At 35.5% G+C, this 13481-nt stretch overlaps 1 protein-coding gene across 2 annotated transcripts in view; it reads right to left on the bottom strand.

Annotated features, from left to right (window-relative positions):
* The window catches only part of EPHA6 (EPH receptor A6), an 852931-nt gene extending 840044 nt beyond the window's left edge, over positions 1 to 12887 (bottom strand). For both annotated transcript variants that reach the window (XM_029939169.1, XM_029939170.1), the window contains exon 1: positions 12432 to 12887. In XM_029939169.1, the coding sequence (XP_029795029.1) occupies positions 12432 to 12810 (379 nt within the window). In that variant the 5' untranslated portion in view covers positions 12811 to 12887. The remainder of the gene's footprint in view (positions 1 to 12431) is intronic.
* Positions 12888 to 13481: the final 594 nt, after the last annotated feature.

The raw sequence follows: 13481 nt of genomic DNA, 5'->3' as shown, positions 1-13481 counted from the left end.
ACTGTTTTCTTAGTTTTTCCACCCAAGGAGTTTCTCAGAGCTAGACAATATTAGAAGAGTGTATATGTATGTGTGGATTCAAGATAAAGTCACACTTGCAGTAAAGTTAATGAATCTGCTTTTGTGTCAGCCTCATTCCATGTAGTAAACATTTCTACACTTGAGCATACCTTTTGCTCCCTTTCTTTTCCATCTATAACTAGGTAGGTATCAGCCATGCTTGTGCATGTGGATATTAGGTAAATGGGCTTAGAATGGTTTAGATTTAAACTGGAAGGTAAGAAACCCCACTTAAGAGTAAGTTCTATTAGTTATAATTCTATAACTGATTTTTTCCAGGAAGCTTATTATTGGTATACAAAATACTATTATAATCATTGGCAAATGAGCATCTTATTTCCCAACTGCCTGTTTATCAATGTGTTCATGAGCCTTCAGAAGCAAACTTAGAGGGAAAGGAATGGTGAGCAGGAAAATTTGGAGGTTGAAGCCAATCTTCATAACCAAACATTAATACAGTTATTTAAAGACACATTGGAGGAAATGCCTGGAGTTAAAATGACATTATGTAAATAGTATATAAAGAATTTAGATGTAACAAAAGCAAAAATCATAATCATACCAATTTAATAGCTAAAAGAGATAAATTAAAAATAGCCACTTCACATGGAATCATATGTACTTTTTACACTGAAACAGAATTAAGTGCATGTTTTTAAATTGGAAGTTGAGAGCAAATGCACTGAACAGAATAATCTTGGAAATGGAGAATTAATAGATATTAGTGACAAATATATTAAAAAGGAAATTTCTCTGATTTTTCCTTATTTTTACAGGTACATATAAGCTTTGTAAAATCTGGTGCTACATCAGGGATAGAACTTTTCACCAAACTAGTAATGTACTTGGAGAATGGGATCCATGTATAAATGTTGTGTGCGTGTGTGTGTGTGTGTCTGTGTGTGTCTGTGTGGGTGTGTGGTGCAGTGTTTATAAAATCATAATCTTATACAATTAAGATATTAAACCTCAAAAAATATCATTAATCTAGTAAAGTCTGGGAACAAGTTAGGCTCTAACAGCCTAGGTTAATCATCTCTTATGGGAGAAAATATTTTTAAAAATTTTTTTGTTAATGTTTATTTACTTTTAAGAGAGAGAGAAACAGAGTGCAAGTGGGGGAGGGGCAGAGAGAGAGGGAGACACAGAATCTGAAGCAGGTTCCAGGCTCCTCTGTCAGCACAGAGTCCGACATGGAGCTTGAACCCACGAGCCGTGAGATCATGACTTGAGCTGAAGTCAGACACTTAACCGGCAGAATCACCCAAGTGCCCCAGAAGAAAATACTTTAAAGACTTATGATATTATTATACTCTGGGTTAGAATTAAAATAATTTTTGTGATATAGCAGTAACCATATTCCAGGTATTGTATAATGATTAAAAGAGAATATACTAATCCAATTATAATACATCTTATAAATATATTTATTTTCATAAGTTAGAAATAATGCCTACACTAGCATATTTTAATAACAACAACAACACAGATCCATGCAAAGATATGAGTAATCCTTCAGGCTTATTGGCATATCTCTAATTTTTTATTTAAAGTCCAGTTTGATAGATCTATAAATATTTCAATTAATTGTTTTTTTTTAAAGTATACCTTTATGTTGGAGGGAGGATGAGAACCATAAAAAGTCAGATTTGAGGAGGTGCTTGGGTGGCTCAGTTAAGCAGCCAACTCTTGATTTTGGCTCAGGTCATAATCTCATGGTTAATAGGCTCAAGCCTGACATGGGGCTGTATGCTGACAGCCTGGAGCCTGCTTAGGATTTTCTCTCTCTCCTCTCTCTTTCTGCCCCTGCCCCACTCTCTCTCAAAATAAATAAACTTAAAAAGATAAAAAAATAAAATGTTACATTTGAGAATATTATTGTAACTTAGAAACTAAATTGACAGTTTTCAGAGCTTTTGACATAATCTAAATGTCAACAGCTAATCATGGATAATCTGCTATTGATTTTTCTCTGTTTAAAAATACCAAGTTCTGGCAGCAATGTCTATTTCTATGTGTTTCTACAGGCACACTTTTCAAATACAAAATACAAGACCGATCAAACAGCAATTTACCTAATTTCTTAAGATAGATATTAAGGAATACCAGCAATTTCGAAGTTATGAAGCACTGCTAAAGACTAATATTTAATAGAGTTAGGAAAAAGAATTATATAATAAAACAAGTAATTAACATACTAGGAGATGGCAAGAACCTACAGAACATTTTTTAATCTTTAAATTAAATATAATATAATCCATACAGATATTTCCAATTTTGCCTTCATCGAAAGATAAAATATTTGGTAGACAATATCACATATAAACCATTAAAATTTAGATTTTTTGGGGGTTTTTATAAAAGCAGCCACCATCATTTAATATATTTCTTAAAGAACCTGATAAAACTCTTATTGAAAAAGCCAAGTTGTACCACTTATTTTGAAAGTTTTATGCTCAATGTAAGATATTAGTCATATTACTCCACTCACTTGGATATTTACTTTGCATTTGAATGTAGAATAAATCTTAATCTTTAAGTGCAGAATAACTATCAAAGAAACTTAAAAATTGAAGTCTCTGGAGCCGTCTTTGGTGGCTCAGCCAGCTGGGCATCTGACTTCGGCTCAGGTCATGAGCTGATGATTCGATTCATGGGTTCAAGCCTCTCAGAGCCTGCTTCAGATTCTGTATCTCCCTCTGTCTCTCTACACCTTTCCTTGCTCATGCTCACTCACTTGCTCTCTTTCTCTCTCAAAAATAAACATTTAAAAAAATTTAAATTGAGGTTTCTGGAGGAGTTACTCAGTTTAATTCTCTTACTAGCTTCATATACTCATGATGACGAAAACTGATAAATGTGAAGCTCATTTTTATTTTCCATGTGTGACTCACTTATTTGTAAAATTTTATGTTGTTTAATTTTATCTTTGCAATAATATATCACTAATGTTCAAGTATCAGGTAAATCTCTTTAGTTTCATAACATTGTCCTTAAGGTCAGGAGGCAGACCTTATCTTATTTCTAGCAGTCACATAAAGTCATTGCCAATATAGTAAATTAATATTTATTTCCAGTTTCTCAATTCATAGATCTTTAAGAACAGTACTTTCATCTTTTCATCTCTGTAAACAATAGTTCATAGATGTGAACTTATCTATGCAACAGCTAATCCACATTACTTGGATATATAAATTAATGTTTTAATTATTCAATGACATATAAATAGCCTAATTAAATCCTAGGTTCTCAGAAGTTCCTGGCAGTAACCTACCTTTGTATTTCCTGTGCCCAGCACAGTGAAAAAGACATAATAGTTATCAATATATTTCATTTAAAAATTGGATGAATATACACTTATTGTTGAACTAGTTTGAGAATTCTAGAAAAAAATTAATCATATATATCTAGGTAACAAAAATATAAATGAACAAACAAAAACCCAAAGGTAACAATAGCTACATTGCAATGAAAAAGATTTGAGAACTTTATTATATAAACAGGCTAACAATTTCATATGATTTTAAGGCTTCATAACATTTTTAGGGGGGGAAGCTTCATTTAGCCTTAATAAGCATATTAAAACATTGGAATACTAACCTTTAAGGTAAATTATTATATTTTAATTCTGCTTTACTAGGTAATAGGGCTCTGGAAAATCTAAAATCAATGCATACATATATAGATTTCTGATCACAGACTAGTGAATATTATAAAGATTCTTACACATTTAAGTTTTATTAAACAAAGAACCAAACTGATACTTTTAATAACCTGGGTGAACTACAGCTCTTCTAACCTATAAAATGAAGTTATTATACTATAACACTGTAGGATAGTAAGTTATTGTACCTACTATAGAAACCATTTTGCTCTAATACAATGTCATAAATATAACAATAAAATTGGAGCATGTTAATTTTTACTTGCTTTATACTAAGCAATATATTATAACAACAATATATACTTCTGAAATTTTGGGTTCCTATTTACGATAAAAATTGAGATCTGGGGTGCCTGGGTGGCTCAGTCAGTTAAGCGGCCAACGTCAGCTCAGGTCATGATCTCATTGTTCGTAGGTTTGAGCCCTGCCTCAGGTTCTGTGCTGACAGTTCAGAGCCTAGAGCCTGAGCTAGCCCTCTCCCCTGCCCCTCCTCCACTCATGCTCTGTCTCTGTCTCAAAAATAAACTATAAAAAAATTTTTTTTAATTGAAATCTCCTTCTGACTGTTCTCTCATTAAATTATATGTGAAAAAAAGCCAAGGTAAGAGTGAACTTTCCTCATTAAATCTTCCAGTATCCTAAAAGTGTCCTATTATCCACATGCTGTTGGAACATAGTCATTATTTTTTTTAATGTTTATTTATTTTTGAGAGACAAATCATGAGCGGGAGAGGGACAGAGAGAGAGAAGGAGACACAGAATCTGAAGAAGGCTCAGCTACAAACACAGAGCCTGACACAGGGCTCGAACCCACAAACCATGAGATCATGACCTGAGCCAAAGTTGACCACTTAACCTACTGGGCCACCCAGGTGCCTCTAGGACATACTAATTATTAACAAGTGTACCAAAATAGAGACTTTACTTAACTTTGGAAACTGACAAAACTCTTAGGATTTTGTGCAATGCTAGCTACTAGTTTGCTCAGCTATTTCCTTTCACACTAAATGGCAACTAATTATTTTCACTTGCATACACAAGATAAACATTATCTAAGCTTACTTTAAACGCAAAGGTAGTATGTAAGGAAATTTGTAGTTTTGGGTTTAAGTTTTAGCTAAGATTGTCATCAATGGGCACTTCTATACTTGCAGCAATTAAGGAATCTAAGTTGGAATTTTATGAGAGATGCATAATGAAAGATTCCTTTTTTAAAAAAGAGCCATAATTCAGCTCTCTCTTCTTTCCCTATTTTTCTTTCATTTTTGTGTCTGTATAAGCTATGTAACTATTGCATCATATTTAAAAGTAAATGTCATTACCTAAGTTACCAATTTTTAGAATAATATATATTGTACATTTTAATTCTCTAAACATTTAATTTATATTATATTCAAAAATATTAAAATATCACCTCTGAGAAATATAACAAAAATATGCATTTTAAAATAAAAATTTCAGGGCAATTTCAATTACTTTTGATAATTCTTACTTGGAATACATACTAATGTAATACCTTTTCATTTCTTAGGACACAAAATATTTCTATTTATTAACTTGTTAAAAATATACCTATCAATAGTCCTCATAGGTAGGCAAATTTCCATTTGTTGATTTTTTAATTGTGTGCAAGTGTTTTATCCTTATCTAGGTATTACACTGTATGTGCTAGGTACATGTCTCATTGCAATGCTCATATATCAAAAAATTAAAGTATCATAATATTGTACAACCTGAAAGAATATATTATTATCCTACTCTTATGTTATTTGTAAGTTAGCATAGTAAATTAATAAGTTACATACATATTTACACATATGCTCATTTTTTACCAGCTCCAGATATCCACAAAGATAACTAGCATTACAAGATAAAAATAACATTATTTCCACCTCCTGAACACACAATTTTTAAGATGTTATCTTGTATCTCCTATGATCAAAAAGTAAGTATGACTTTTACACCTGAAGTTATGAAAGGAAATAGGAGGAAGAGTGATGACTTTTCAATTTTAGCCAAGTACAGGTCATCACACAGCCCAACAGTTCGAGGACTCAGCAGTATCCTAGGAAAGTAGCTAAATGTATTTTTCAGGACACTGGACTGAAAATACATACTTTAACCTTAATTCTCACTCAGAGTTCAATTAAAAGGTATGCTTGCTGCGATTTGAAACTGGAAACTTGCATCTTCAACATAAATTACAGTTTTCAATAATTAATCCACCTTAAATACACAAAATACGCCAGTCTAATATGCTTTGAACAAAAGTTCACTGTACATGTCAGTTCATGGGAAGCCATTAGATAATATGAAATATGTTTTGTAGGATGAGTATATTTTAAGATGTGTATTTATGCTTTCACTTATATAATTAAATATATACTCATCATAAAACATTAGGCGATTGTAAAGTTTTTTACAAGTAAGATGCATAAAAAGGTTGACAGTATTTTTTTATTCCCTTCCCTCTCTCCCTCATTTACTATAAAATTCTTCATCTTAGAAAAATTGCCAAGTAATTAAAGACGAATCAAAGATATACAACATCAACAGTGCAGACTGAGTTTCTAAAGAACAGAGACTGTATGGTAATATCACTGTAGCCTCAGAACCTAGCATAATTCCTGACACAAGCGTGTGTAAAGATTATTGAGTGACTTATTCTGAGATAAAATGTAATCTTAGATATCACTTTCAAATAAATGATACATAAATGTTCTATATTATAAGGGTTTATCATAAGTACTGCTATACCTATCACATAACAAATGTGTTTTTAAAGTTTTTCTAATTGCTTTTATATCTAATTTTAAGGAAACAAAATGTTCCTGCAAGATCCGGAACGAAACTAGAATCTCTTCATTGGGTCGTATATTCTGGAAGGGAAACTCTTCCTTTATCCATTATATATGGCAAGTAAACACCTTATCAAAATAGTAGGCCTTCAATAAACATTTGTAAAGAGTGGATGTTTCCTTTCAGTTTTAGAATATTTATCACTGAAAACTGAAGTTGTATATTACATAAGTTAAAATGCTTATTGAAAGGAAATAACGATAACAGTAGCCTTCTTTCAGAAAATTTTAGGCAATAAAGTAAAATTTAGGATTTACTATGTTTAAATATATAGTTAAGAATAGTTGGAAATGTTTAAATGAAGCTTCTACAGAGTATGAATTTTCCAAATACACACTGAATATATAAGGCTGCTAAGACTTTTCATATAATAGTGTTTAAAGGGAATTCAAACAATGGATAATTAACTGGTCAGAGAAATTTTTTAAATGACATGCAATTTACTATTGTTCAGTGGAAAGTCTGTTCCTTCCCTCATCCCTGTCCTCCAGAATATCGTATAGTCACCCCTCCTCTCCCTGTTAAGTATCATTAATTATAAGTCAAGGTAATTTTTATGGGGCGTAATGAAAAATTTGTTTGGGCCCCTTGGGGAAAAAATGATATAAATGCTAAATATGTACATTTACTTCTCTGTAAAGATAGTCCCATAAATTTTACTTCCAAAATGTATCTCAAATGCATCTTCTTTTCTCCATTTCTGCTACTGCCACTCTAGGCCAGGCTACCATAACCCGTCTCCTGAACAACTGCAACAGACCCCTAATTCTATTCTTGCCATCTTCCAGTCATCTCCTTGCTCACTAGCCATACTGCTCTTAAAATGAAAATTGGTCATAATCTCTCAAAAGCTTCCCATTTAACCTAGAATAATATTAAAACACAACTCCTTACCATCACTCCTTTTCTTCTCTGTGGGATCTGGTTGCTAGCCATCTTTCAGACCACCCATTGTCCTACTCTCTTCTTTGTTCAGGGATCTCCAGTCACACTGGACTCAGTTCTTCAAATGTCAAGCTCGTTTCCTTTCCAGATCACTGCCCAGGCAGTTCTCTGTACCTAGGATGCAACTCTTCCCCTTCCAGACTTCTAGCTTTTTCCTCCCTAGAATTTGGCTCAAGTGTCACCTCCCCTGTCTAATGAAATTACAAGTTGATCAAAATGCTATAGACATAGTATATCAAATTATGTTGCACACTTAAAATACATATTATTTTTTTATTTTAAAAAAGAACATGGTGTGTGTATAAACAATTCAATCCTTCTATATAAGTTTAGTTGAATTATAACTGTACTTTGGGCAAAGTCAACCCATTTTGATTACTTACTTAACTATATGTATTGATCTCTATAGTATTTACCCTCCCAAAAATGTTGAGTCAAACACAAGGAAGAAACTTCTATTATTTTTACAGTCTGGTTGATGTGCAGTATAAAATACAATCTATTCTCTTGCCATCTGGGACAAATGCAATATGTAGTCTGAAGGACTCGGGTGTGTGAATAAAGGTAGAGACTGACTGAGATGTACTGCCTCTGATGGGGAAAGATCATTAGGAGAAGTAAATACAAGAAATCTATAGTACTGGCAATAATGAGTGAAGAAACAAAAGGATTTCTACTCTAATATTTTTCTTTATATTTAATTTTGTAACATAAAAGTAATACAAATTCTATACAGAAAAGCTTGAAAATATAAAAAAAATTAAAAGACTGTAATGCAAACATTAATTTTGTCTTACACTCCAGATATATATTTTTTCTCATAGGAAAATCAAAATAAAACCATTTTATGCATGTTACTTCTACTTTAAAGAGACCCTTAAAGAATACTATATAACTTTTGTGCATGAAAAAGTTTTTAGATATACATTTATCCCAAACCCAGAGCAAACAATACTTAGATCCTCAGTACATATCAATAACATTTTATCTTTCTACTTTGAGTACTAATCATAACGATTAATTACAGGTGACTTTTTCTAATTTGTGAATGTATTATAAAATTATATTTTAGGTTGTTTTTATACTTACAGTTAATTAAAATGCATGTGATTACAACCTCCTGCCCCTTTATAACTATGAATAGCTTACCCCTGAAAATGTATTTTATCTAAGTGAAAGGCCTTTTAGAAACACACTTTGTACATCAACTAGTTTCTCTTATTTAACAAAGTTTTTAATACTTTTAATAAAGTTCACTCAAACTTTCTAAAAAATTTTTAATTCATCCTTTTCTATAAATATTAAGAACAATGTGTGCTTTTATAGTTTGTGAACAATACTTATGGAAATTCAACTAATTTTAGGCTATGACTTTTCTTAAGCAGATATTTTTCGGCTCAGGTATGTTAACTTGCGTTCACATACAATTCAGTGGATTTTACAGTCAATTCATTCAAATTAATATATTCAGTGTTACTAATGAGCCAGACTACTGCTTTGCCTGTTTATTTAGTTTGTCCTAAGTATCCTGAGAAAAAGATCAATTCACACAATCTTGGTAATAAAATGAGTTCACTAGACTCTTGTATGCAAAGCATATTTTGCTTTAATGAATTATTTTAGTTTCTGATTAGTTTTGAAAACATGATCTCAGAAATAAATCAGCACTTTTAGGCTATACAGTACGATTAGCTAAAACAGAGTAATCTTCAAATAAATGGACCCCTGGTGGCTTCTAACCACTGTAATTGACAGACATGGTTACTTACATATGAAACAAGACTATGCTTTATATTCACCTAAATGCCCAATACAGAAATAAGAGCTTATAAAGAAGGTAAAATCTGTTATTTTTTAATAAAATTGGTAATATCTAATAAATATTGTGGTTTTAAATAGAAAATTAATGGAATGTGAGAAATTTGAACACAAATCATGTTTTCACTTACTTAATCAGATGAAGTGATCTAGGAAGCAACTCTACTTTCTGATCGATTCAAGGAGGTTTAGGTAATAGGAAGAGAGAGTCAAATTGATTTATTTCGTCTTCATAGTGCAGAGCTTCACTGCCAGTGAAAGGACAAGAGATGCTTCCTATAGTAAAGTTACTTTCAGTACCTTGTTGAGCACCATGTTAAAAATGAGGTAGTTTACTTTTTTGTCATTATCATCATTTTACCCTGGCTAAGTATGAAAAAAAAGAGAGGGAAAGGTGAATCTACTCATTTCAACTATTAAAGATTTTATATAATAAATAACAGTAAATTTTACTTTGTAAATATCCTTAATCAGAAGACATGGGTAAAATGAAATTTTACTCTAACAAATTTTAAAAATAAAACTTAAATTCCATTATAAGACAAATTACTAGAAAAATAAATACTACCTCCTTAAAATTAAATATTAATCAATCACTAATATTTACTATCATGTGTATAACAAATCTAATTCACATTTTACATTATTCTTTTTATATTATACACATACTGTAATGCCCATATTTTCAATGTTTAAAAATTGTTAAGGAATGTTTTGATTCATGTTATCTAATTTACGAAACTACAAATTAAAAATGTATCTCCAAAATGTTAATTAGAATAACATTTTGAAGTTTGACATTTTATTAGCCATTAGTGTGATGATTTCAGTATTCAAAAGTTATCTGAAAGTAACATAAGGCTAAATTCCTAATCACTATGAGTTTAGGCTGTATAAAGCATTTTATAAGCAATTACTTGTGTATGATATAAAAAATTGAGCATATTTCTCTATAATCTTCTGTTGAAGAACTCCTCTAAATTTTATCCAACTGAGCCTTTAGGTAAGATATTGTTTGAGTGTAATCTTATGCATAGCCTGTGTTTCTATTATAATAATAAAAATTCAAATTAAGAGTTTAGTAGACTATCTTTAATGATCCTCCTTAACTGATGGGTAAACTAAGTAATGTTCCCAAACGTTAAGTTAATTGATACAAACACACATACGTTACATATATTTGGTAAATATTTTAGGTAAAATGTATTTAAAAAGTATGGGAAAGTCATTACAACAAATAAAAATTACTACAAGACGTTAACAAATAACTCCTCTATGCCCTTAAATTTAATATATCTGAAAGGTGGTACTTTAACAGCTGACACATTTTGGTAGAATGGTACTTTAGACATTTGGAGATTGTGTTATGTGTTTTATTTATGTTAGTTTTCCCAGGGCCCAGTATGGTAACTGGTATATCATAAACACTTAATGATAAACTAAATGCTGATTTAGGATATTATTGCATGGAAATACTGTTAAATATTTTTAATAAATGAGTCTACTGTGGCTACTAAAGAGATGTATACTAACATACTAAATACTAACACATACTACAATATAAATATTTGACTTTCTGATTATTAAAAATTGTTTCCCCACAAAAAAAGTCAAAGTAAATAATTTTGTTATGTTTTACAATCTTGTATTCTCACAGATGTATATTAAGTAACTACTCCTTCAATATTTCATGCCAATTGCCCTTGAAAACTAATAAAGAATGTGTGTGAAGGTATACACCAACACAGGCAAGTATGGCACCATAGGTGGCACTTATAAGATAGATTTTCAAAGGCATGACAGTTATGTATGATTTCCAAATTTACATATGCATTTGTGATCTCAATCTGCCAGGTAAAAAAACAAATAATTAGGAAAACATGTCAAAAGTAGCAGCTGTATAAATAAGAGCAGAATATTGATTCTGAATAATTGTTTCCAAATAAAATAAAATGGTCATATGTTTATGACACAAAAGAAGGCTGTGTTGTTTTACTTGCCTTCTCTCAACCTTCTCATCCTCACAAAGCAAGTGCACACTTTCATGCCATCTGACCTCCATTTTTATATCTGCAAATTATTTCAAAGCCTTAGATGTTAAATTGTAGCTATAATTGGAGTTTTACATTTGAGGTCTTTGGAAACGTGTGACATAACAGGTGACATGCTGATTGTCATCACAACGCCAATGAGAGCATCCAGCCAGTACATGCAGGAAAACTTTTATGGTTGTTCACCACTTAGTTCAAGGAATTTAGATTATGCAGGTGATATTTTTCATAGATTCTTAAATATTCATAGGAGCTATTCAGTGAGGTATGTCTCATAAACACTACTGAATAGGAGAGAAAAGGTTCAAGAATTCTCACTGTTTTCCATTCTGTAAATCTGACTTTCACTTTCACACACTATGCAGTTTCACTTTACCACTTTACCTACCAAAGTCTTCCTCTGAAAAAAATCTGTCAGTGACTCGACTTTATAAGTAAGATAGTCACAACTTGGAAATTCACACTTAACGTTTTCCTCCGAGCCCCCCCCTCCCCCCCGCGTCACCGCAATTAAGAAACCACAAAAATCCAGGCATCTGGTCCAGGACTAATTTCCAACAAGTCTACATTCGGTCTGGGGGGGCTAAGGGGCTGCGGCTGGGCGAGGGCAGCGCGGCTGCCACAGCCACAAGGCTGGGAGATACCTGCTTTCATGAAGGCTAGTGAGAACCTACATGTAACCGTGCTGGGAGCAACAGCGAAGAGCCCGAAGTCCATCAAGCCTGTGGCACGGAGCCTGACCTCCTGTGGAGACAGCGCTGCGGGGAGCGGTCCCGCGGCCGCCAGCGGTGGGACCCAACTGCTGCCGATGCCCAGGCATCCGTTTAAAGACATCTGGGAGCAAAAGGGACCGCAACTCGGGAGGTGGCCGCTCCTGGCGCTCTAGTAAAGGGGACAACCTCGACCTCCTCGTGTGGCGAGCCCGAAGAAACCTACGCCGGGACGAAGTTACCTGCAGGAGACGACCAATGCACTGGTCGTCAGAGCACCCGCCTCCTCCCGCCCCCCTCCCCCTTCTCCGCCCCGTCCCTTACCTTGGTTGTTGGAGACGTGACTGCAGTCGCCGGGCCAAGCTGTCAGCAAAGGCAAGAAGAAACCAAATTGCAAAAGAAATTCCCGGACTTCGCAGCCCCCCATGGCTCTCCCCGGCTCTCTTCTTCCACTTAAAGAGAAGTGACAGCAGCCGGACCAGGAGTCCTGGGTAGGGTAGGGGTCCGGGTCCACGTCTTCTTCCTCCTCCGCTTCCTCCTCCGCCCGGCCCTCAGGAGGTGTCCCGGGGCGCCCCCCGCGCGAGGCCCCGGGGGCAGGGCACGAAGGTCCAGGCTGCCCAGGTGCAGACGCAGCTGCTTCGGAGGAGGACGCTGCCTGCGGCGCCAGGGAGCTCCCGGCGGCTGTAGGCGAGCGGAATTGCATCCACCACCGTGTCCCGCTCGCGCGAGGACTATTCACTTGGGCCCGGGAGAGCGCGCGCGCAGGAGCGAGCTCGGGCTGTGGTTTGGGGGAGGGGAGTGAAGGGGCGGGGGAGGGCGCCTCACGGGGGGAATGGGGGAGGGACGACCAGGTGCGGCGGGCAGTTCGGCGTCCCGAGCGCCTCTCCGGACAGAAGTGGCCACTTGCAGAGCCAAAAGCAGGGAGGCGCAGCAGTTGTGAAGGGGCGCGGGGACCGCGCGGTCACTCCTCCGGCCGGTGTGGCGAGAGCTAAAGAAACGAACTGGCTCCGCGGGGGCCGCGAGTGGTCCGAGCGAACGAGCTACGTACGAGCTGCGCCCTCAGCCCCTCGCCTAGGTGGCGACGGCAGCGGCTGGCACAGCGGACACCTCCAACTCCGCCGCGTCCGCGCTGCGCCTCGGCCTCGGCGGCCTCTTTCCGGGCATTTCTGTGGCCGAACTTAGTCTCCCAAACACTTTGCTTCCCATTTCGCGGCAGCAGCGCCGAGCGTTTTAGGGCTACTCAGCCCCAGACGCCGCTTCTCCCAGATTTCTCCACATTTCCGCCGCTGGAGGGTGTGAGTGCTGCGGGCAAGCCTGGCGGCGGCCGACCAACCCAACCGCTCCTCAGCTCCGGTCGCCCAAACTTGCACACTA

The sequence above is a fragment of the Suricata suricatta genome, chromosome 5 (assembly GCF_006229205.1).
Source record: "Suricata suricatta isolate VVHF042 chromosome 5, meerkat_22Aug2017_6uvM2_HiC, whole genome shotgun sequence".
Taxonomy (NCBI): domain Eukaryota; kingdom Metazoa; phylum Chordata; class Mammalia; order Carnivora; family Herpestidae; genus Suricata; species Suricata suricatta.
This window is presented reverse-complemented; position numbering and strand designations above follow the sequence as displayed.